This window comes from Lethenteron reissneri, chromosome 46 (assembly GCF_015708825.2).
Source record: "Lethenteron reissneri isolate LAM-NWPU_2019-01 chromosome 46, ASM1570882v1, whole genome shotgun sequence".
Lineage (NCBI taxonomy): Eukaryota > Metazoa > Chordata > Hyperoartia > Petromyzontiformes > Petromyzontidae > Lethenteron > Lethenteron reissneri.
Genome location: NC_083824.1, coordinates 7,997,438 through 8,021,588, shown reverse-complemented (window position 1 = coordinate 8,021,588; position 24,151 = coordinate 7,997,438). Strand labels below are relative to the sequence as shown.

The 24,151-nt window shown below is 50.4% G+C and overlaps 1 protein-coding gene across 2 annotated transcripts; it reads left to right on the top strand.

Annotated features, from left to right (window-relative positions):
- The first annotated feature begins 467 nt into the window (after window positions 1-467).
- Window positions 468-24,151, top strand: LOC133354070 (collagen alpha-1(I) chain-like). 2 transcript variants are annotated; one of them, XM_061570626.1, is made up of 15 exons: window positions 468-686; window positions 3,834-4,036; window positions 5,665-6,052; window positions 6,712-7,200; window positions 7,922-8,729; window positions 9,662-9,777; window positions 10,344-10,487; window positions 12,002-12,118; window positions 13,095-13,299; window positions 13,877-14,049; window positions 14,636-15,071; window positions 16,065-16,164; window positions 17,516-17,736; window positions 19,038-19,192; window positions 20,082-24,151. In XM_061570626.1, exons 1-15 carry the CDS (start codon window positions 657-659, stop codon window positions 20,511-20,513), a joined length of 4,017 nt encoding a protein of 1,338 aa, XP_061426610.1. In that variant the 5' UTR covers window positions 468-656; the 3' UTR covers window positions 20,514-24,151. The 2 variants fall into 2 exon arrangements, with proteins under 2 accessions (XP_061426610.1, XP_061426611.1); XM_061570627.1 differs by lacking the exon at window positions 468-686 and adding an exon at window positions 3,490-3,541.

The following is a 24,151-nucleotide window of genomic DNA, read 5'->3' as shown; positions in this document are numbered from 1 at the left end:
ACTATAAATCCTTTATATGCGTGGCGGCTAGAGTCATCTCGTCCTCTGGCTTGAGATGGCTGCCACCTATGGGTCAGATGATTGTCTGCCAGTATTAAGCAATTGGTAATTAAATATTTAATTTGTTTTCCCTAAACAGTGTAAAATTTTGGAAAAAAAAAATCACGAACATTAATTGTCTCGCACAACGAGTCTGTGTGCAAAATGTCAGCTCGATTGGATCACGAGAAGTGGGTTAAAACACGACCGAAAGGTTTGCACGCAAGCAAGCAAGCGAACTTAATATAAAGGATTTAATAAAATAGTTTGTAAATTAGATTATCCTAATCACTTCCGAGTTCAACTCGTGAAAGGGGGTAAAATACGACGTCGAAATAATGTCGACCTGGCGTCCATCTTGCTCAGGGACGATTCCCATTAAAACCGCGTGGAGGAGTCGAAATCTCTATGACGTCACAGGGGGTGATGACGCTTCCCCTTAGTAAGATGGCCGCTCGTCGCGATGTCTAAAACAACCACAGCGGCTCTCCCTGCGCATCATGGCGGTCGCCACGGTCGCTGGTTGAACGCCGCTACCGCGAAGGCTTGAGGAGGTGGCTTTTAATCGGCAGCAGCAGCAGCAGCATCGCCGAGCCGAGCCCCAGCGACAAAGAGCCATGTCGCTGCGACTCGCCGACAAGATCAAGGTATGGGGGAGGCTGCATTTGATGCCCGGGAACGAGTTGAGGTACGGGCCCGCAGGCTTTTTACGGCGTTGCCTGAATTCGCTGCGGAGTTTTAGCGCTCGCGATCGGCGGGCCTGGTACGGTAATGGGGGGGGGGGGGGGGGGTCGTGAGTGGGTTAAAGAAGTCGTGTGTCGCTAACGCAGGTAATGCGTGGAGACAGGTACGGTGTTGTGGCGTTGTACGAAATGTTAGTGCGTACGTAGGATGGCTGTTTCGTAGAGAGAGAGATGATTAGGATGTACGGGAAGTGAAGCGTTGTTGTGTTGGGGGTGAAGGGCACAGGTAGCAATGGAGGTCTTCTCTTTCGGGGTGGCGTGTGTAGCGATGGAGCGTGTTTTGAGTGTGTAGGGGTGGTGTGTGAAGGGGTGGTGTGTGTTAGCATGGTGTAGTAACTCAAGGTGTGTGTGTACTGGGATTGTCTATGTATAGGGGTGGTGTGTGTAGCGATGGAGAGTGTTGTGAGTGTGTAGGGGTGTTGCGTGAGTGTGTAGGGGTGGTGTGTGTTAGCATGGTGTAGTGACTGCAAGGGGTGTGTGTACTGGGATTGTCTATGTGTAGCGGTGGTGTGTGTAGCGATGGAGAGTGTTGTGAGTGTGTAGGGGTGTTGCGTGAGTGTGTAGGGGTGGGGTGTGTTAGCATGGTGTAGTAACACAAGGGGTAGTGTGTGTGTGTAGGGGTGGTGTGTTAGCATGGTGTAGTAACTCAAGGGGTGTGTGTGTGTACTGTGATTGTCTATGTGTAGGGGTGGCGTGTTTGTGAGGAGCGGTGGGGTGGCGGTGAGCGCACTGCGCTCACGGGACCACAACCAGTGACGATTATCTGAATCGGTCCTGGGCCTCCCGTAGGTAGACTTAGCCTCAAATGACTACCTCGTACGGCGTGTAAACATCGCCACTGGGGAGACAAAGGCGGCCGGGTGTGGTGCTGGCCACCCACCCCCTCGTGTGCCGTGCCGGCCTTTATAGGTGCTCGCTAACATCAATTTTCCCAGTCTTTTAAAGCTATACGGGGGATCTTTGTCTGAGTGGTGTATGGAGATGTGTATTTGGGTCAGTCTGTAAGCTGAAATATTATTCTGGAAACCGTACATGTTAATGTCAAAACTATATGAACTCTGTCATCTAATTTTGACCCCCGAATAATAATCATAACAGTAAAAAGATAGCTAGCACCTTCCACAATACATTATTGCAATGTAATTTAGAACCTATAACAGTTAAAATGTGTGAAACAACTATTTGAATTCACATTGAAACCAAAACGTTATCTGTAAAACTGTGATTTTTAAATACACGAAACATAGCAATTAAGAAACTTAGAATATTCTTAGGTTTTTTCGGTTAATATTAATAAAAAGTGTGCCTTACATGGCCCTTCCCCCCTCCAACCATTATATATACGGAGTGGTAGCTCTTGTAATCTCTCATTTACTTGATACAGCTGTCGTGGCTGTGACGGTTCCACCTGAAGACGGAAGCTTGTGTTGCCTCCGAAACGTCGTGATTTGTATTTTTGTTTTATTTTACTTTTATTAATTTTAATGTTTTACCTACGTGACTTTACCGAAAAAAACCTAAGAATATGAATCCTTGCAGTCACGAAAGCTTCAAATCTAAAACTGTTAGAAGAAAGAACAAGCCTCATGATTTGACTGAAAAACATTGTTTGGCTCTGACTTAGATTGGCTTGAACAGTGAATTCCAGAATTCAGATCTAGAAACACAGTCACTGTGTGTCTCCCGTGATGTCTCCAGAGGGAAAAGTGGTAATCCAATGTTTGACGAGATCACTAGAATGTAGAGAACAATGAGTTCTGAAAGATACGTTTGTGCCAAGTCTTTAATCGCCTTAATTGGGGCGCCACGGTGGCGAGATGTTAACTCCCTCGCCTGGTATTCATGGGGTCGTGGGTTCGATCCCGACCCAGACGCCTCCTGGACATTTGGGGTTTGCGGTGTCTCTCTCCACGTGGTCGCGTGGATTTTTCTCCGGGTCCTCTAGTTTCCCCCCCCCCATATTTATAATCATCATCCGTTTGGAGTATTTGTTTTATAAATTTCCACATGATAAGCCACTTCGTTAAGCTATCATTGGTGGCCAGGCTGCTTCTGAAAAAGCGCGATATTGCTCAGTGGACCTTACTTGGTAAAATGCATAAAAAATAGTTTTAATTCAGAAGCAAAACCTCTCTTTAAAAAAGGCTTTTGCTCCCTGTGGACTCATAATAGTGATTATAATAACTATAAAAACCTCTGTCCTGTTCTGAGTGAACTCCCCCTCATGTTCTGTCAGTCATGCGAGTTATTCGACTATACTTCACCATCCTGGTCAGTGTAGGTTGGTGAAAGGGGGAGGGCCAGGAATGTTGTAGATGTCACTTGCCACTGATGATGGGAAGTGTTTTCACTGACACGTATTGACTTTCATCATTATCAAGCATGCACCATTTTCTTAAACATTTGCTGCTTGACAATATTGACTGTTTACTGGTTCAGATACAGTCATCGCTTGATTATACAGGTGGATGTGGGTGTGTGAGGGGGTGACCCGAATAAAAAAAAAACCACATTTATATTGCAAAACACATGTAATTTATTAAGCTATACAAATATATGTATTGCCTACCAGTGTAGATTGGGCCCGAAGAAGCAAAATTTTACCGTTTTTATTGTTAATCAAAGTAATCGGTTTACTTCATGATGTGGCAGTTGGGAGCTCTAAGTTAGTGACATCGACGAGTGAAGAGCAGCTAATGATTAAACCAGCGCTTACGTGATAGGCAGATGCAGAGGAGGACGTTCAATCCGCGACCCAGGTTATCTACCCACGGATAACCCAGAGTTAATTACTTACAGCTCTCCATTGTGTTTTCGGGTTGTACCACGTGTTGTTTGGCATAATGTCTGACGTTTTCAAACCCAGCCCTACAATAAAACATTGTTCATCATGGCGGGAAAAAAACGAGGTTTCAACCAAAAACACTCATTCGAGAGCTGGTGCAGCACGAGCGTGAAAATCAAACGCAGTATTTGTACTCGTCATAGATTTGTCCTTGCGCGAGATCGTGATGGTGCCTCACGAAACAGCCTTGCCTCTGTTGCCCCCAGGATAGCCGCCTCTCGGCCGAGGTGGAGCCTTTCGTGCCGGCGGGGCTGGTGGTGTCGCCACCACGGCTGGGGGATGTTCACGGTGGCGTGGAGGCCGTCAGTCTCGCTGCCGGGATGGAAAGGCCGCAGCACAGAATGCTGCCCAGCTACCAGCCCGACTACTACCCCTATGTGCAGCACCACCCTTCTTCACCTGCCGACGGGTACGGTAGGAGAATGGAGCTCGGAGGTTTTTTTGTGTGCACAACCCCGCAGGTCAGATGGGTTGCAAGTTCTAATGCCGGGAGGGGGGTCGATTCGGTCGTTGGTCAGTCCAAGGAGGGACTCAGGCCCGGTGGCTCAGGAGTTGGAGTTTTGAGCTCGCACTGCTGAGATACTGGGTTAAAATCTGGGTTTCAGCCATCCGTGATTTAATGAAACTTAGCAGGTGTCTCAGCCTGATCTTCAATGGCTCCACAACATTATGCTCGTTTGGTTTTCACTTGAGTTGAATTGCAGCCCTGCAAATTAAAATAGTTGGTTTGATTGACAGCTGACTAACAATCTTCACGGAGCTTTGAACGTTGTGCCCCTAGTATTTCTCATGGGACGACACTGATGACACATTTAAAAGATAAAATTGGGTTAAAAGGCAAAACTAAGGTTACCGCTTTGTGGAAAGTGACCAGCAGTTGTCTTGTTGAAATACTTTCCCCTTGCCATACAAATGTGGAATTTCACCACTTACTCTTATGAGCACCGCTCTTTGCCCCTTTGAGCGGTTAACCACTTTGACATTTGAGTAGAGCTGTGTGCTTCTATGGGATTCTGCTGTGTCATTGTGCAATTAAAATACTGCTGTGTCATACTTGAATGTGTATGAATCATCATTGTTATTGTTTGCATGGGCATGTACAGCCCTGTGTCAATCTCCTGCTTGATAAGGGCCTCTGTGCTTTGTGGGTCATGGGGTAATTTGGCCATACTTCACCACACTGGTTAATGTGGCTTAGGGAAGGACCGTGGTCAACATAGATGCTTGGGTATAGAAGTACAGAAGAACAATGCATTTTGGTGCACTGCCATCTGCTGCCTACCACATTCCCACAGAAGCCTATAACAACCTTTAATGTGCATGGTTGTCACCCAATCCTGCTTAGCTTCTAAGATATGATTAGATTGGCTGTATTATGGGTGCTTTATTCATATGCATTCACATTTAACCTTACACTTATTTGTTTTGCAGCAGTTGACATACACCCAACGTAGAAAATGACCTCACTGAATAAGTTTATCTCTTGAATATTACTCTTAATATTGTTATCGTGATGCCAAATTTCCAAATGTCCAAAACATAAATGTAAATAAGCAGCCCTGCATTTGCTTACTTGCTGACTCACGCCACTCCTGGCAGAGCTGCCTCCACTATAGGGAGCTCGAGATGGTATTTGGTCTACTCTTCCATGCTGACCAGATGTGTTAGTAGAGGTGGTGTACCCAGACTTTACCCCACCATACGTGACCTGCTATTTATACTGCTGCATGGATAGAGGTGGGGGAATTTAAGAAACTTGCGCTCTTGTTTGAACTGTTATGCCAGGAGATCTAATCGAATCAAAACTGTCAACCTCTGAATCGGGCGTCCAGTGCGCTAACCACTACACTAAGCGAGCTCCTCCCGAAAGACCATTGAGAGATAAATATTCAAATTAGGTACTAAACCAGATGTGCTATTTCAAATACACATAAACACATGCATTTCAATTAATGAATCGAAGCATCGTGAAATAACATTTCTGTCTGTGCACGAACGATTATTTACACCTGCACCGCCCCCTCGCTGTACCCTCAGCTTGTGCGTGACGTACGATGCCGGCTATGACTGGCACCCGCCGCAGCAACCGTACTCGGACTACGGCCGATATGGCTACACCACGTACGCCGTGCGCTACGATCACAAGGACCCCAACAAGGGCGTCTACGCGGCTACGCCGACCGCTGGACCAGAGACGAACGCCCTGGGCTGTGGGAGCAGCGCCGCCCGAGCACCTGCGGCTTTGGCCTGTCAGGCGCCGAGCGTCCTGACACCCGACAAGACCGCCTTGAGGACGCCGAAGGCCGAGAGGTCACGGGGAAGAAAATCTGGCAGTCAGGGGTCGAAGGCGGAGGGCAAGGAGAGGTCCGCGGAGGGACAAGGCATTCCTGATCAGAATGGGACGGTGCCAGCCTCCCTACCCGAGGTTTGCCAAAGCACACCTCAGTGAGCTTCTGTTTGTGGATCTCTTACTGCTCACATGCAGCTTACTCTGTCCTCTGGTGGATGAATTGCTCCTTGTTTTGTCACAATTGTTTCTGTCTCTCTGCGATTTCTGCATATCTCTCTTGTTATCTAACCTTTTGGAACTATAATCCAACTGTTGTTTCTTCTGAAATTAAGGACTGGTGGTGATTACGATCACATTGTTGGAGTTTAAATATTTTGCTCGTTAAATTAACGGCAAGCGTAACTCAGCCTCTTGTTATGACTTCGCATTCCCAGTCGATAGCTTACACGTAATCATCCCCTTGTGTCAACGACACATGTGTCTGTTAAATTGGACATGTCAGTATGTTTAACTTCTTTCGCACCTCCGATTAACTTATTTTAATTGGTGGTGCAGGGGAAGGCCAACAAACGAAACACAAACAATGTGCAGCCCTTTGTCATTACCATACCGGTTGGCTCATGGAGGTTGTTTTTTCATACTTTACCCAGCTGGTCAGTAATGATTCATGAAGGCAGAGAGACCTTAGTAGATACGAAATCCCTTTGAATAACGAGACTAACAAAACTTTACTTCTGCTCATGCACTCGCCCCCATGTGATCTCCTGCCCCTGTCTGCTCGTTTTTGTCCCTAGGGCTCAAGATCGACTACTGAACCCCAGGAGCCACACAAGATGTCTGGAATCAACCCCGACGTTGCACACAATCCCAGCTCCACCCCCACAGCCTCTCATGGCCAATCGGCCACCGTCCTCACCCCCCCACAAGCACCGCCCAATCGGAGATCACCCCGCGACGCAACCATCAACGCAGCCACCGCCAACGCAGCTACCGCCAACGCAGCTACCGCCAACGCAGTCAACGCCAACGCCACCACTTCTCCAGAAGCCCCTGGCAGTCGGGCACCACCGACTTTGTGGAATCGCTCAGAGGAGCAGGGGGAGGTGGCGGCGCGTGGCAGTGGTGGTCCTGTAGCGGCCCGTGGTGGGAAAAGCAGCCGTGGCCGTGGCGGCGGCGGCGGCGGTGGCGGCGGCGGTACAGGAGTTACGTGGATGCAGCAAGGGCGGACGTCGCTGGGGAGCGAGCGGGAGTGTTGGCGTGCCCCGACTCGCGTGTTGTCCAAGGTACGACGATGATGGTGAATGCGATGATGAATGCGATGGTCAATACAATGGTGAATACAATGGTGAATGTGATGGTAAATGCTAAGCATGGAACTGTGCCATCTTGGCCACTTTGTGCCATTTAGAAAATTTTGTTTAACAATGACGGTAAGGGATTTTCAAACTGTACGTAATATATGAAAATGTATCACAAACCCTGTAATTGGGTGAACTACGTTATTATGTTCATTATGGAGGCCCATTAAACAGTGTCGCTGTCGCCACAAGGCACGCAACTTTTCATGGATTAGCATCAATCTTTAAACACAGGATACTAGCATCGAATCACATGTGTGGGAGTCAATTATTTCCAGTTTGCAATGTGTTGTATATAATAACAGTAATGACAATGCCCTCTATTTACCAAGGAAAGCTTCAGTGAGTCTCAATACTTTAACAGGCTGGTCTTGCATTGGTGTGTTTGGCAATTTATTTTCACAAGTATTTGTCATTTAATTGTTTCACGTAAACCCTGCAGCCTTGGGGACACCTCGTTCACCAGTGACAAATTGTTTCTTGAATAAACTCGTGAATTAAAATCTCAAGAATGCATCATCCCACGAGGATTGGCAGTTTGTTACAAGCCTAATGACAAATCCAGTCAAATGCTATTTAGCCATGCGGCCTATCCGTACACGGTTTTATGGGCCTGACGTGTGCGTGTCTTTCCTGGCGCGTGAAGGCCGGTGAATCCCCGGACTCCGGTATCGGCTCCACTCCCAATGGAACGCCCTCTTCGACCTCCTCGCCCTCGTCGCACCCATCGGAACGGCGGCCCCGGAACGCCGACGAGAGGAGGAGCAGAGGCGCGCTCCCCGGGAGGGGAGACCCACGGAGGAGCGACGCCCGAGCTGAAGCTGGAGCTCACAATTCCACCCGGGGTCCTCCGGCTCCTAGGGTGGAGCCAGAGCCCAGGGACGGAGTTCCACGTGGGAGAGACGTGCAAGACAGGGCTGATAGAGGAAGCAAAAGGTCCCGTGGAGGGGCCGGAAGAAGTCCATGTGACGGAGCTGACAGAGGGTTCCACGGCAGAGCTGATAGAGGTTCTAGTGGCGGAGCTGTCAGAGGGCCTCACAGCGGAGTTAATAAAGGATCAATAGATGGTGCAAGCAAAGTGCTCCCTGATGGAGCTAGTAAGGGATCCGGTGACAGAGCTGCTAAATGGCCCCAAGGTGATGATAAAGCACTCACTGATGAGGTGAGTAAAGGGCTGCCTGTTGCAGGCTTAAAAGAGTCTCATGGTGGAGCTACTGGGTGGCCTGGTGCCAGGACACCAACTCGAGACATGGCTGTCGCCTGCTCCTCCGAGCCCAGCGATGAAGGCAGTGCCCTCGCGGCGCCCGACCGCATCTCGTGGCCTGAACTCGGAGCTGCGCGAGGAGACCGGTCGTGGTCCCTGGGCAAGGACGGTGGCTCCGCAGTGAATGGACCTCGCCCTCAGCACGGAGCTCTGCCTGGGGACCGGACGCTGCCCACCCCTCCCACCCCGAGTGAGACAGCGGGGCGGGGCGGGGCGGGGGGCTTGATTTTTTTAAAGAAAATGCTCAGTGAGATATTTGGGTATAGCACGTAGGTCATCGCAGCGACTCGCAATGCAAGTGTGATCTAGATGGTTAGGTTGCAGGTTTGAGCAAGTCTTCTCTAAAGCTTTCACCACGCACATACTACTGCGGGTATCTCCAGGAATTTGTGAAAGTCATCTCCTGAAGTTGCCCGCAGTAGTGCGTGGCCAATGAATGAGAGAAGAAATCCTGAACATGCGGCATATCCCGGAAAACCGCACTTGGATACTTTGGTGTGCATCGCAAGCGATAACAATACTCCCCTTTAATTTAGGCTCAATTTCCTGGCTGTACACACGAGTGTCATCAACGTTTGCCATGCGTGTACAAGCCTTGTTCCAACGCGTAGAGAAATAAGGCCTGAAGTGCACTTTTTAAATTACACTAAAATGTTGCTCAATCTCTTGCATCTGATCTCATACGCTAAGCAGAATTATTCTTGGGGAGTACTTTGTTTGGAGACTGCCCAAAAATATGAGGTGTTATCGGCTTTGGTTGCCAGGTGGTAGGGAGATCACTGCACAGCAAGGTATTTATTTATTCTATCACCGTGGCACTTTTGACTGTTATCCCCATGTATCTGTATTTAATTGAATCGGCCAAACATCCAAAGGCAGATTCCCTTAGAAAAATATCCCTGAGACTCGCTGGGCAAATTAAGAGCGTTCATTTCATGTTACTTGCCCATGCAGTCAATATTTGTCGAGATTTGAATCCGACCCAAAAAAGCGTGCGCAGTATAGAACGCACGTGCGCTGGATTGATGGTAGCTGGTTGTTCCCACCTGCCTCTGTGTACGCTGCACACACTCCCCCCTCGCTCGTCTTCTCTCATCTCTCACGCCCCTCCGCCTCCTCCAGCCGTGATGACGTGGGCAAAGGTGGCATCGCGGCCACCCCCGCTTCCAGCGCCCCGTGGGCCCCCTGTTTCACAGGCAGCATGGACGTCGACATCCACCAGCGGTCGTGGGCAGCAGGTGGGCGGCAGTTTGAGACCCGTATCACTGAGTAGAGGTGGTACATGTACATTTTGTGTGGCTTATTAGTAGGCTTGTAATGGTTTGATCTTCTTCCTGTGTACGGTTGGATGAATTGTAAACCTATTGGTTTATGTCCAGATTAGTTAACCAGGGTGTGCAGTGAATTGTACTCCACCCCACCCAAAGCCTATTGGAAGCTCTTGGAAAATAAAGTGTGCGTGTATGTATGTTGAACTTCTTTCGCACCATACACAGCCAACCGTGCAAATCGGAGGTGTGGGGGAAGGGCAACAAATTTTATTTAGAGGCGTAGCGCCGTTGCTTTTAAAGACATCGTACTCACCGCAGAGAACCGTAGCGACACGACCGCACTCTATGATAGTTGGCGCAAAACTGTGCCACACACCCTCCCGCATGGCGTTGTGGGAGCCTCAGTACCGATAAAGTTCAAATTTGTATTTATTTTCGTGTTGTTTTGACGTCATCGGAACGGGAAAGGGTTAATTTGCGTACTCTTTTAAAAGGCGGCTAATACTTCTCCGCCGGCGTGTGGCTCCTGCCAGGCCGAGAGCTCGGATGAAGATGACGGCGGTGGCGGCGGCAGCAAAAAGAAGACTCAGAGGAAGAAGAAAAAAAGCAAGAAGAAGGCGCCCAAGACCACCGTGGCCGAGACCCCCCCTCCGCATGTCGAGCCGCTCAGATTTCAGGTGACGGTGCGGTCGGGGGAGTAGTTGTGCCGCTGGCTCACAACGGCCTACCCGGCACGGATAGCACTCGGAGGTTTAGCGTTTGTGATCGGGCAGACAGCAGCGTGTATGAGTGTTAACATTCCCTTTGTAACAACAACAACAACAATATTGGTGTATGTTCGCACAGTACGTAGCCAACCGTGCTAATCAGAGGTGCGGGGGAAGGGCAACAAACTAAACACAAAAAGCAGTTCTAAAGAAATGAGTTTTCATTCCAGATTTTAAAGTGCATAGCTCCAGTGGCTTCCTAATATCGGATGGAAGAGCGTTCCAGACTGCCGTAGAAGCACATCTGATGGTTCTTTACAGATCCTTTATTTTCTATGTGCAGAGACAGATAAGTGAAGGAGACATTGTCTGCTTATCTATTTATTATAGTAAGTTATAGGATTGGTCAAATTTCACTGGCGCTCTGCTGATGGCCTCAGTTGTGCCATTGTTGGTGCTGGGCCCTGGTTGATTGTTACCGGGCTGTACCGCGGTGTTGTTTTGTCTTCTTCTCAAACTTCACAATGTAGGAGACTCCTTAATAAGTTCTGAGAACCCATGGGGCTTTCCTGGATGAATGAGCATCATTTTAAAATTTTCTCACAGGTCACCCTTGCATTGGGGACATGGTTTGTTCCTATCATATGTCCCCCGATTAGCACGGTTGGCTACGTACGATGTGAAAGAAGTTCAGCATACATATGCCAAAAACCTGTCAGCTAATTCAGTTGAAGGTGTTGTCATTTGCTGCTGATGATTATTTAGATGTATAAGGCATCCTTAAACAATGGATCTCAGAGCGCCACAAATGTAAAGACGGAAATAAGTGAGAAGTAACTGTGCAGAGAGAAATAAAATGGACACGATAGAGAACTAGAGAGGGAGAGAGAGAGTAGATCTTGTTAAACAGGGACTTAAGTCTCCATTGGCTGCGAGCTCCTCACCTCGAAGGGCAGGGAATTTCAGAGCCTGGGCGCTGTGCAGACAAAAAGTCCCTGCGGTCATCGCAGGTTCAAATCCTTGGAGCGCACGTTCATTCTGAGTAGGGCACGATCGGTGGAGTGGAGTGGTGTGTGAGGCTGAATCAACTCCTGGATGTGTGGTGGAGCAAGGGCATTGAAAGCCTTCAATGCGGGTTTGAACTGGAAGCCAATACAGAGCACAGGCGAGATGTGGTCTCGAAGAGGAGTGCGAGTGAGCATACTGACGGCCACATATTTGGCGGACTGTGGACTACCAAGGAGGTTACTCGGGACTCTGAGTAGCAGGACATTACAAGAGGCATTTCGCACCTACGATTAGCACGGAAGTTCAACATACATTGAACAACATAGTACAATCAAGACGGGAAACTAAACGAGCGCATGACGCTTCGACTGAGGCTTTAAATAACCAACAAACAATGCTTTCACTCCCCACGCCCTCCTGTCCCCTGTTCCCTAACAACTGCGCTCACCCACACCATCACCTCTTCTTGGGATCAGGACGATGAGGAGTTCCCTGGGCTCTCGGCCTCGTTGGGACCTCGGCGACTCCCGATGGCCCGGCCAGGGTTCCCGGCAGCGGGAACCACTCAGCAGCCTCAAACCTCTGTCCCTAAGGTAAGGGGTCAAGGGGGTGGCAGAAATGGGCATTGCTTTGCCAGTTTGGATATTTTTGTTTTGTTGAAATGTTATTCCAATTGTGCTGTCGGCTTCGTGTTATGAGATGAAGGAATGTCCATCCGGGGGGCCCTCACGGCGCAGTGCTTCGCAGAGCATGCCGCACAGGGTACTGTTCAGAAACGGCCCGTGGAAGCTGATTCCACAGAGCTACTTCTGAGAGGTCCCTTCAAGGGATCTTCTTATCTACACTTGGAGCGCTGCACTTTTCCAAGTGCCCTGCTATAGAGATGTGCATCACATGGTAGTCAAACCAAAATGTGAATACTTAATTCTCCCAGCTGGAATTTTTGGCAAATTAATTGCAAACCCAAATTGAATTAAGTTTTCTCTTTTTGTGTGTATCTGGTCATTAGTGGCCAGACCGAGACCAATTAAGTCCCCACACTTGAGAACCCAGCTTGTCTTACACGAATTAAACCTGAATTCGAAATCAATGTTTACAGTGGTGCTGACTCACTTCGCTTTCAGCAGTATAGGTCACCTGAGCCATCGAGCCACCTTATGCTTCGCTTGTAAGTTTTCTGTTGGGCCTGGAGCATAAGTAGGGTTTAGTAGGCTTGAGCGATGTGTGGGGGGCCAGGAGATGGGAGTACAGTAATGGATTGTTGAATTTATCTGTGTGAATTTGAGTTTGCTCGAGTATTTTTTTTGAATACTCCTGTTTCATCCCACACGTTCAATACTCGTCAATCCAATAGTCAAAACGTTGCAGTGCAAACCCTACTTAAAAAGGAGCCTTGAGAATGAGGCTTTCCTGCCTATGTGAAAGGACATCATCAACTATTGATCGCTGTGGGCAGCCCACGTGGACAACCGGTGGCTGGCCGCTTGATGGACACCGCTAGTTGCTCACGGCCCGCCAGTAGCCACCAAAGGAGGCGAAGGGTACGGGACGCCGTTTTCTGCCCTGCAGAAGGGCTCGGGCAAGAAGAGCAAGGCCCCAGTCACGCTGGATCTGGGGGACGTCCTGGCCACCTTCGAGCGGCAGCAGCACGAGCAGCAGGAGATCGCAGAGGCGAACGCTGCCGCCGCCGCCGCCACCTCTAGCTCCGCGCTGCCGACCTCGCATGGTTCCACGCACCTCGCCACGTCCAGGCCCGCCAAGCCCATCATCTCTGGTGAGTGTGACTCGCTGTCGTCAGAAACCACGGTGTCCGTTAGTCCTCTGCCCAAAGCCAGGTCCTTGGCTCAAACTCCCCCTCCATTGTGTCCGACCTTGAGCATTCTTCTTCATTTCACTGCAGAGCATCCTGATGTTAATCTCCTACCTAACCCTTCTTTCAAATGAAAGTACACAAATGAGAAGGGAAAATTGGAACCCAAAAGAATCTGTCCTGTAATCGGCTTGCGACCCTGAATCGTGACCATGTATCTATTCACCGGGGGCATGAATTGTTACACTCATAGTCTTCATGTCACACTGAATATTTTCTAGGTAGTCAGGCACATAATTAGTATCCACAGCCAAAGCAAGAGGTGTACTGGATGTGCTGTGTCAAGTGCAGAGCTATTTTCCTGCCGCTGGTAGACTGGCATAAGCACGTGGCTAGTACCCACAGTCATAGCGAGTGGTATACTGGATGCGGTGTGCCGGGTGCGGAAATATTTAGCAGTTCACCGGCTGAAGTTAAGCCTTGCTCGTAACTGTCCACTTCTGTCCCACGACTCGCCTTCTCCGCGGTGGGGGGTGCACAGTTGGCACGGCCTCAGCCCCGCTGCCTAAGAAAGAGACCCTGCTGGGCTCTTCTAAGAAGAGTGGGCGCGGGGGTCCTGCGCCACACAACCCCCTGGACTCGAGCGCCCCGGCCGTGAAGCGCGGCAAGGAGCGCGAGACACCGCGCGCCAAGAAACCCACAACGCTGAAGAAGGTGAGGGTCAGGGGTCAGAGGCCATTGCCGCCACCGCATAGCTCCGGACATGTATAATTTATGTTTAGTGATTTACTTACCATTTTTTTAATTTTTTCTATTGTTTTCTGCTATTTTAACCTGCTTACCCGCCCATACTGGACATCTGTGAAAAAGAGCGTCATAGCTTTTCGGTTTGTATCCTCAAAATTCGGTATCCCAATCGTGATTAAACTGGGTTTTCAAGTCTCGCGATTTGATGGTCACAGCCGAGCTATCAATGTATTATGTAGAGAGGACCCGTAGGCTCCCCATAGAGACACGCAGACTAACGTAGACACCCAAAGACTCGCACGTTGTTATAAAGGAAGCGTCGACATGCATTCTTCTGTCAGCTTTTAAAGAAGGTGAGGATCTGACCTCGTAATGGGGGCTCCTTTAGGGCCGCTCCCTTCGCCAGCCGCTGCCCTGGGGCAGTTTAGCCCCCAATCCTGGTGGTGGTGACGGCGACGGTATGGGGGAAATCGCGGGCGACGCTGCCCCCTTGCTGCCGTGCCGTACCGTCGCCTCTGTGACCCTCCGTGCCGTACCCTCCGTGCGCCCCAAGGTGATCCTGAAGGAGCGCGAGGAGAGGAAGAGGCGGCGTTTGTGCGAGGAGCGAGGCCTCGTGTACGTGCCCGGCGGCGACTCGCCGGCTAGCGATGCCGACGCGCGCAAGGATGAGGGTGGCGAGGGCAAGGACGAGGGCAAGGCCGAGAGCAAGGATGAGGGTGGCGAGGGCAAGGATGAGGGTGGCGAGGGCAAGGACGAGGGCAAGGCCGAGGGCAAGGATGAAGGTGGCGAGGGCAAGGCTGAAGAAGGCACGGAGCCAGTGGACGCCGACAACGACGATGAGACGGAAGCCGAAACGGAATCGGAGCTGGAGACGGAGCAGGAGACAGAGGCAGAGTCGGATGCGGAGCGACCGATGGGGGGCTCCCCCGCGGACGTGGAGCCTCCGGACACCCCCCAAGACAGCTCCGCCGATCCCAACGGGAATCAAGGTACCGTGGTCGATGAGCGACGTGACACGGGGCATCGGTTTGTCGTTTGAAATCGATTCTTAACGATCGTGGATGATGCGTGCAATTGCGCACGCAGGAGTCTCTTGTGGCTGATACCAATTCTGCGTAAATGTTTTGCCAGTGTTTCATTCGGTTTCGTGGAGTGAACAACTGTAACAAGTGCCCAGAACGTATGAGGAACGATACAAAATAGACCCAAAAAAAAGTTATTGTGGAATCGTGACCCCCAAGTTGTGATTATTCATAGCATTGCCTAGAGGTCAAGGTGCTGATGGTGGCATTGTGGATTGCGGGGTGATGTGGTGCTCTATCCACTGCTGCATGAATGTGCTATTGCCGGGCAAATAGAGGATTATGCAGTTCGGTTCTGTATATTGATTGGTTATACAGTAGAGAGGCCCTCATCCAGCAGTGGATTGACACGGGGATGTATTTTTTGTCATGTATTATTTATTAAAAGTGTTTGTATATATTAAGTGGAGTGGTAATGTCAGAGCTAGTGTGTACTGCACTTTAAATCCGACTTCCTGGGTTCGATTCCCAGACACTGCAAACGTCGGTGACGATTGCGTGAACCGTCCCTGGGCCTCCCTTCAGAGGCCAGCGCTGGGAAGGCAAAGGATGCCAAGCGTGGATCCGGCCATCCCCCCCCACCACCCCCTTGTGCGCCGTGCCAACCATTAGAGGTGGTCACTAACAGCCCCTTGCCATAACAGCTAGAAGAGGCTATTCGGGGGGGATCTTTGTCTTTATACACGTGTTGTATACACGTGTAAATGGAGCCCCTCCCATTAATGGTATGAATTTCCAGGTTTCCTTTTCAATGAATGAAAGATGAACTTCCCGTAACTGATTGGCCTGCCGAGATGTTGCCACGAACTGCTTTCTTTCCCCCTTCTCTCTTGCGAGGCCCCCGTGTTGTTCTAACGCCCGTCTCTGTACGTTGCTGGTGCTGCTGCTCCGGTGTTTTAGCCACGGACGTGGATGAGGATGGGCGCGAGTCCCCGTCTCCCGTCGTGAGAGCAGAGCTCCCGCCGCCAGGCCCCAAGATTCACAGCCGCCGCTTCCGCGAGTAAGCGGGTTTTAAAGGGGGGGGGTGGGCACGGGGTGGGGGGGGTGGGCATGGGCTGGGGGGGGTGGGCGCGGGGTGGGTGGGGGGGGTGGGCGTGGGGTGAGGGGGGTGGGCGCGGGGTGGGGGGGGTGGGCGCGGGGTGGGGGGGTGGGCGCGGGGTTGGGGGGTGGGCGCGGGGTGGGGGGTGGGCACGGGGTGGGGGGGTGGGCACGGGGTGGGGGGGTGGGCACGGGGTGGGGGGGTGGGCACGGGGTGGGGGGGGGGGCACGGGGTGGGTGGGGGGGCACGGGGTGGGTGGGGGGGCACGGGGTGGGCACGGGGTGGGCGGGGTGGGCACGGGGTGGGGGGGGGGCGCGGGGTGGAGGCACGGGGTGGGGGCATGCGGCATGCGGGGTGGGGGGCAGACGATTCTCTCCTTCCCGCACACAGGATAACCACACACTCGTGCTCCTATATTGACACCAGAAGGAGGGGTGGATTGAGTCACAACCCCAACCGTTCATCAGGTTCACCATGATACCTTCTCTGCTCTAATTCATTATGGCTCACACCTTTCCCGTACTAACGCGATGGGCTGCGCTTTGCTTGCTCCTCGGCAACCTGTTGATGCTGACATTCCCCCGTCCAGCACCCGATTAGTGCGGCGAAGATGCTCGCAGCGACGGACAAATATCGCTTGAATGCCGTTTCGAAGTGGTGGCACTTTCGTGTCCCCCGCCACCACCCCCCGCCGCATGCCTATTCGCTTGGGAAGTCGCGGGGTCAGACGTGGCGCGTGGACCGCTACGTCCCACGCCCCTAACCTACAGCGATGGGGAAAAAATAAAAACACAACCCTGACCAATTATTGTTTTTTTACCCTTTTATCTGGCACACAATACCTGCAGGTATTGTGGTCTATGCAAACATGACTCCTTGTAAAAGAGGTGTCAGTTTTGTTGCCAGATAAAAGGGTAAACAAACAATTATCATATTTTTTCATATGGCAAATGAGGTTCCAATGGTGTAATGCTTACCCTGAGCTCTCATACTCTGATGGTGCATTGTCTTTGAGTTGTGTGCCTTTTGGCGTCATCTGGTCCAACACCATGTGAGACTAGGCTCTAAGGAAAGCTGTCTCGGGTGTGGACCAATCAACTTCAAGGACAGTGCATACATTATCAGAGTTATGTTTTTTGTTTGCATTACGACTGCAGGTATTGTGGTCTATGCAAACATGACTCCTTGTAAAAAAAGGTGTCAGTTTTGTTGCCAGATAAAAGGGTAAAAAAACAATAATATTTTTTCCTGGCAAATGAGGTTCCAATGGTGTATACAACCCTGACCGTTGAACCGGCGTTTCCTCCACCAGCTACTGCAACCAGGTGCTGAGCCGTGAGATAGACCAGTGCGCCAGCGCGATGCTGCTGGAGCTCGTGCGCTTCCAGGAGCGCCTGTTCGAGCGCGACCCCGAGCGCGCTCGCCGCAAGCGCCGCCTCGTCATGGGCCTCCGGGAGGTCACCAAGCACCTGCGCCTGCGCAAGCTGCGTGCGCTCATCATCTCGCCCAACTGCGAGAAGATCCAGGCCAAAGGTCGGCAAAGGGAAGATGCGCGCGGGATAGGATGGTAGCGGAGGTCTGGACTAAAACTAAACTTTTTTTTATTTTACTAGGTAAGGCCCACTGAGCTACGTAGCTCTTTTTGCAGAAGCGACTTTTCCGTCACGAATGATAGCTCAACAAAGTGGCTTATCACGTGGAAACGTATAGCAGTCAAATACTCTAAACACACGTTTCTAAGTGTGGAAGGAAAAACCAGAGGACCAGGAGAGAAATCCACACAACCACGGGGATAGCAGGAGTCTTGGTCAGGATCGAACCCCACAACCTCCTGTATACCCGGCGAGCTAGTTAGCATCTCGCCACCGTGGCACGGTGTGGGTTAGGGATCAGGGATCAGTAGGCAGGCAGGCCACATGTTTTAATTATAGTGGTAAGTAATTGGCATGTGCCCATGACCAAGTCACCCGGACGCAACCGTTCCCTGTCAGATCTGGATGCCAAGTAGGGTTGAGCCCACATGGATTGGCAAAGCGCCTGTGTGTGTACGTTTGTGGATGCAGCAATCTTATCGATCCGTGAATTAAAATTGATTGGTATGCTCGCAGATAAATGCCTGGAATTGTGCTCGTTGTCGCTGATAAAATATTATTTTGTAAATGCTGTTTACATTTTATGCCAATTACATATTTAGGGAAATATAAGGAATGATGCAAAACACTGTACCCAGGTCACTCTTGCAAATCAGACTATCTTGATTTCTTGAGAGCTTACCTTGTTAAACAATATAGGCTAAACAATTTACAACACTCGAAATATGTCGATGTACATCACCCTGTTCGACAATTTCTCGCGATGCCCATGCCTTGCTTTATGTACAAATGCAGCTGCATTTAGCACACTTTTCTGTACGTCCACAGTGTATTGTGTGTGTGTGGGTATATAGCTGTTCTCTCTCTGTGTGTCTTTGTGATGTCTGTCTGCTTGCGTGTCTGTCTATAGTTTTCTGGTTAGATTTTTGTTGCTATTTCTTTTATACCTGATGATGATTGCTTGTGTTGCAATCGAAACGTCGTAGTATGCTATTATTTAATTTATTATTTTATCTTTATACGTGACTTAACCGAAAGAACCAAAGAATAATTCCTGCAGTCACGAAAGCTCCAAAATTGGGTATATAGCTGTCATTGCATTTTGATTTTGTCAATCTGGTGACTTTGGGTCACCCTTACTTCGAGACTCATCCTTGCTCTCTCGAATTTCTCACCCGTTTACACGAAACAAACCGTTTGAACGTGTGTGCTGGCGCGCGGTGATGGCGGCGGTGGTGGCAGGCGGACTGGACGAGGCCCTGCAGACGGTGATTGCGCTCGCCAGCGAGCAGAGCGTCCCCTTTGTGTTCGCGCTCAACCGCAAGGCGCTGGGCCACTGCCTCAACAAGAAGGTCCCCGTGAGCGTGGTGGGGGTGTTCCACTACGGCGGCGCCGAGGTGACCTCGCGCGCCCGGCACAACCACGTCGCCCAAAATGCACCCCTCACTCCACTCCCACCCAAAGCCTATTGGAAGCTTATGGAAAATAAAGTGTGCGTGTATGTATGTTGAACTTCTTTAGCACCGTACGTAGCCAACCGTGCTAATTGGAGGTGTGGGGGGAGACAAAAAACAAACTGAACTCAAAACTAATTTATAAATTCTAAAGAAATTAGTTTTAAATCTCGGTTTAAAAGTGCATAGCTCCAGTGGCTTCTTAATATTGGAAGGAAAAGCGTTTCAGGCGTTCGTGGAAGCGCACCTGAAAGCACGCGACGCAGTGACCGTGTTTGTTCCAGGGAATCAACCCCAAAATAGGATTGATCCCAGATGGTGATGATAAAGTATACTACGCCACGACGTCTCTTGAGCTGGAATGATGCCTTCGGCTTGTGACCAAATTCACTCTGAATTTGGCGCGAATCGGTGTGATAATGGTGATCATAATATTCTTGTTGTGGATTCTGGTAGTGATATTAAGGGTGGTGGTTTTGTTAAAGGTGACTGTGATGATTGTATGGTCGTTTCAATCCTGGTGGCGGTGTAAATAATGGTAATCGTGTTGACTGTTTCAGTAAGTGATCATGGTGACAGTGGTCGTGTTTTTGGTGTTGATCGCGATGATGGTGGTGCTACTATCGCGATGACGGAGATGATTGGTACGTGACGTTGACGGCTTCAGTGACGGGAGGGGGGGGAGTGCTGTCGGCGGTGGTGACTGCTATGACTCGGGTAGCGATACCGGTGGTGGTGCATAGGCCGATGACGGTGTCGATCGAGCTTGTATTTACGCCACCCTTCACTTCCCTTCCCCACCCCCCCACCGCGTTGCTGCCCGGGCACACAGACGCACTTTCAGCGGCTGGTGGCGCTAACGGAGGAGGCTCGCTCTGCCTACCGCGACATGGTCAGCTCACTGCAGCAGCAGGAGGCGGGCGCTACCAACGAGTCGACGGGGCACACCGAGGACCCCCTCGAGGCGTCCGCTTCGCCTCCCTCGGTGCCCGCGCATGATCCCACCGCCCTGCTGCACCTGCTGAGGCTGCCGCAGGGCCACAGGGAGGAGGACCCAGCTGAGGGGTCCGGGCGGTCGCCTGGAAGGAACGCACGTGGTGCTGCGGAGACGGAACGACGGATGCCCGCCGCTTGTGGTGGTGGTGACGATCGTGATGAGGGCGATGATCGTGGTGGCGTTGGTGGAAAACGGCCAGATACGAATCTCTGCCAGGATGGCGTCACTGCAGTGTGGAGTGGGGCAGGGCGTGGTGGAGTTGGATAGGGTTAAGTAGGGACATGTATAGGCCAGTGCTGTGTAGGGTTAAGGTCGGGTATCATGGGTTATTAATAAGGTAGAATAGGGTAGGGTGAGGTTGGAGTAAGATAAGTTAGGGTAGGGTTAGAGTAAGGCCCGGTCGGGGCAGTTTAGGGTAAGCTATGTGAACCTGCGAAAGATAGTGTAAGATGCTAGAGTAATGTGAAGTAATATTACGGAAAGTCTTACCGAGTGTCAGGAGAATCCGACATTGGGATGCTTTGGCCAGTTCAATTTTTTTGTTATGTTTATTTTCTTATGATAGGAAATCTGGGCGGGGTTTAAGAAAGGAAAAAAACATCCATGCATACGAAAGAATAACACCCTAAGATCTCCCCACGTTCAGCAGTTCATGAAGCCCAAATGCCGTACTGTCACCTGTTGGTTAAACTGCCCAGGAGGTTTTGGAATTTCACGAATCCTATGCGGTTCACCTACGCTTGTCTCTATAGTGCTGCATTACAGACGTAATGCAAGATAGCCTCTTTGATTATTATGGCAAGGTGTTGTGCGGTAAGGTAATGAAACTCCGTGTTAGTGTAATGCAGGGTGGTAGAGTCGGAGTTAAACTGGCCTGCGTAGGGTGGAGTTCATTAACCCTTTCCCATTCCGAGACACCTGCAAGTTTGCAGGGTGGATCCCGTTCACTTCTGAATCACGGAACGTGCAAGAGGCTCGGTGTTAATTTTATAGAGGCATAGCGCCGTGGTTTTGAAAGACATTGTGCTCACCGCAGAGAACTGTGGCGACACAACCGCAATCTGTGATCGCTGGCGCCAAACTCTGCCACTCACCCTCCCGCATGGCGTTGTGAGTTATTTTATCTTAGTTTTCCTTCCAGTTTTATTTTGACGATGTCCACGTACGTCATCGGAAAGGGAAAGGGTTTATGCGCAGGTCGTAGCGAAGAGGCGTCGAGCAGAACGTTTCCTGCGTCGGATTGTGTACAGTCCCATAGGGCGAGTAACGGTGGTCCGGAGAGCAGGTAACGTGATCGATGGGATGATGGAGCGGTGTTTGTCGTGGTGCCGCCTTCCCGCGTCAGTTTCCAGCACAGGGCAGCGCCTTCCCGAGACTTCTCCAATCGCCCTCCAGGTCCACTGACGATGACGACGAGTGAATGTTTCAGACTTTTCTTGGCGCTGCACTTGCAGCGCCTTACAAAGTAAAACCCCTTGCGCACACAGGCACTGCAGGGCTCAGCATAGAGTACGCCGATAGCCTGTGGGCACGGTATGCCTACGGAAAGAGCTTTTGAGTAAATCATGTAGTTATATTACTGTAATTGTGCTCAGAAGGTTTTCCGCAAATGTACATTGATGGTGTTTTTTTTTGTTTGTCAAAACGATGTAACGACAAGCCGTTACAGGAGGGCATTCAACGATCAATTGTACCCACGTGCAATGGTGTCACGGTGGCCCTGGCAGCTGTCGCACTGAAGTTAAAGGGGCCACACTTGCATTGCGAGCACATAATGACAGACCCTTGCGCACGTGCGTAGTAGAGTGGCGAGCAGAGGTCGCAATCGGGTACCCGATACCCGTACCCTACCCGATACCCGACTACCCGTACCCAGCCGGGTACGGGTACCCGTTTGTGACCCTGGTGCGGTCGAGTACGGGTACGGGTAGGCCGTCAGTCACTGGTGAGTAACGCGATGATGGTGGTTTGTCACTCATTTCCCAACGTCTTGTCTCTTCTCACAATTCAAGTTCCTAGAATCAACCCACCCGCGCCTGCAACATGGCTTCATCCCAGAGGTTGCAATCGGGTACCCGATACCCGTACCCTACCCATACCCGGCCGGGTATCGGGTAGGGTACGGGTAACCCGTACCCGGCCGGGTATGGGTACCCGTTTGCGACCCTGGTGCGGCCGGGTACGGGTAAGGAATCAAAACCCGTTTGCGACCTCTGGTGGCGAGTAAAGGAATTGACCACCACGGTGGCGAATTGTTAACTCCCTCGCCTGGTGTGCAGGAGGTCGTGGGTTCGATTGTGATCCTTATGCCTGCTGCTGTATATTTTGAGTTTGCATGTTCTCTCCGTGGTCACGTGGATTTTTCTCCGGGTCCTCCAGATTTTCCCTCCACATTTACAAAACGTGCGTTTTGGGTATTTGGCTGCTCTAAATTTCCAAATAAGCCACTTCATTGAGCTGTCATCTGTAACCAGGTCGCTCCTGAAAAAGAGCTATATAGTTCAGTGGGCCTTATCCGGTCAAATAAAAAGTTTAGTTTTGGTGAGCCAACACAGAGGTTCGCATGTTCCCACATGACTCATAAAACTTCACTTCCAGGTGCAGCCACGGCTGCTGCTGTATCAGCGCTGTCCATGGTTCTGGAATTGATGGGTATGGGAACGTGAGGTTTTGGAGGGCCCAGGTGTACACCAAAGAGCGGCAAGCCATATGCCGTGTTCTCTCACAAGTAGGATTGCTATGATTCACTCTCCTCCCCCTGCGATGTTTGTGTGTGTCACGATTCGTTATTATGATTTGCTTCGAGAATCAATAATTGTTTTAGTTTCCTCGTCTTGTGTTTTCTTGTCTGTTCACTTAACCTAAAGGTAAAATTTGCATATGATTTACATTTGTAGTCTATTTTTGCGTGCACATAAGAAACTCTGTAACTCGATTAATGTAATTGTTTATTTGCCTGTTCAATTGTTGATATGTGGCTCCATGGCTCTGTGTCCCCCACCTGCACCCCCCCCCACAACTTAAAAATCATTCCCATGTGCCGATGCCCGTGGCAGATGCGTATGGTTTTACATGTGCTTCTGCTGGTTCAACAATGTGAATCCCAGCAGCGGTCAAGAGAATGAGGCTCGTCTTTGGTGAGGCAACGCCAATGAACCAAAGCCATCTCAGCGACGCAACACGTTTTTATGGACGTACGTTGAACTTCTTTCGCATCGTACGGTGCCAACAGTGAAGTTGTTGCGATGGCGCCGAAGTGGTTTAGCGCGCTCCGCACTATGAACCAGCGGACCTGAGTTCAATTCCTGGACATGGCCAACACTAGCCGAGAATGATGTCTGAAGGATTCCCGGCCCCCCCCCCCCCCTTTCACCAACCCACGCTGACAAGCGTGGTGAGTTGTGGTCGAAGAACGGCAGTGAGAAAGTGGGGAGGCCTTCACTCAGCAGTGGGATTGATAAGAAGGTCTGGCAGCGCACAAACGATTTTTTGACGGAATTTATTTTACCGTTATAATTGTGCTTTTATTTTACAAAATCTATAAAAAAAGACGGATGGTGATGCATGAAATCGTGTAACGATAATTATGTCATAGGATGAGTACTGGTAATTATGGTAATAATGAATCACTATTAAATTTGACTAATGCACTTATTCTGTCCTGTAATTTGCAAGAGGTAGGGTAGGGAACCTTGTTTTGCGTTTGTTTATTTTTTCTTACCGCAGTCAGCAGCGTTGATGCGCTGCGGATCCAGCATCGCAAAAGCACAGGGCATTACCGTGCGGGACTGTACAATCGACAGCGTAATGGCATAATGACTCGACGCCGCATCATGGATTTTACAAGCGAAACACAGAGACGTCAATACAAGTAATGAAAATGTGAAATAAAAACAACCTCAAAT

Bases quoted from the DNA above. Each gene is read 5' to 3' on its own strand.
- LOC133354070 (XM_061570626.1), top strand. From the start codon at position 657: ATGTCGCTGCGACTCGCCGACAAGATCAAG. The intron at 7,201-7,921 runs GTACGACGATGA...TGGCGCGTGAAG, and splicing joins CGACTCGCGTGTTGTCCAAG to GCCGGTGAATCCCCGGACTC. The intron at 12,119-13,094 runs GTAAGGGGTCAA...TCTGCCCTGCAG, and splicing joins CTCAAACCTCTGTCCCTAAG to AAGGGCTCGGGCAAGAAGAG.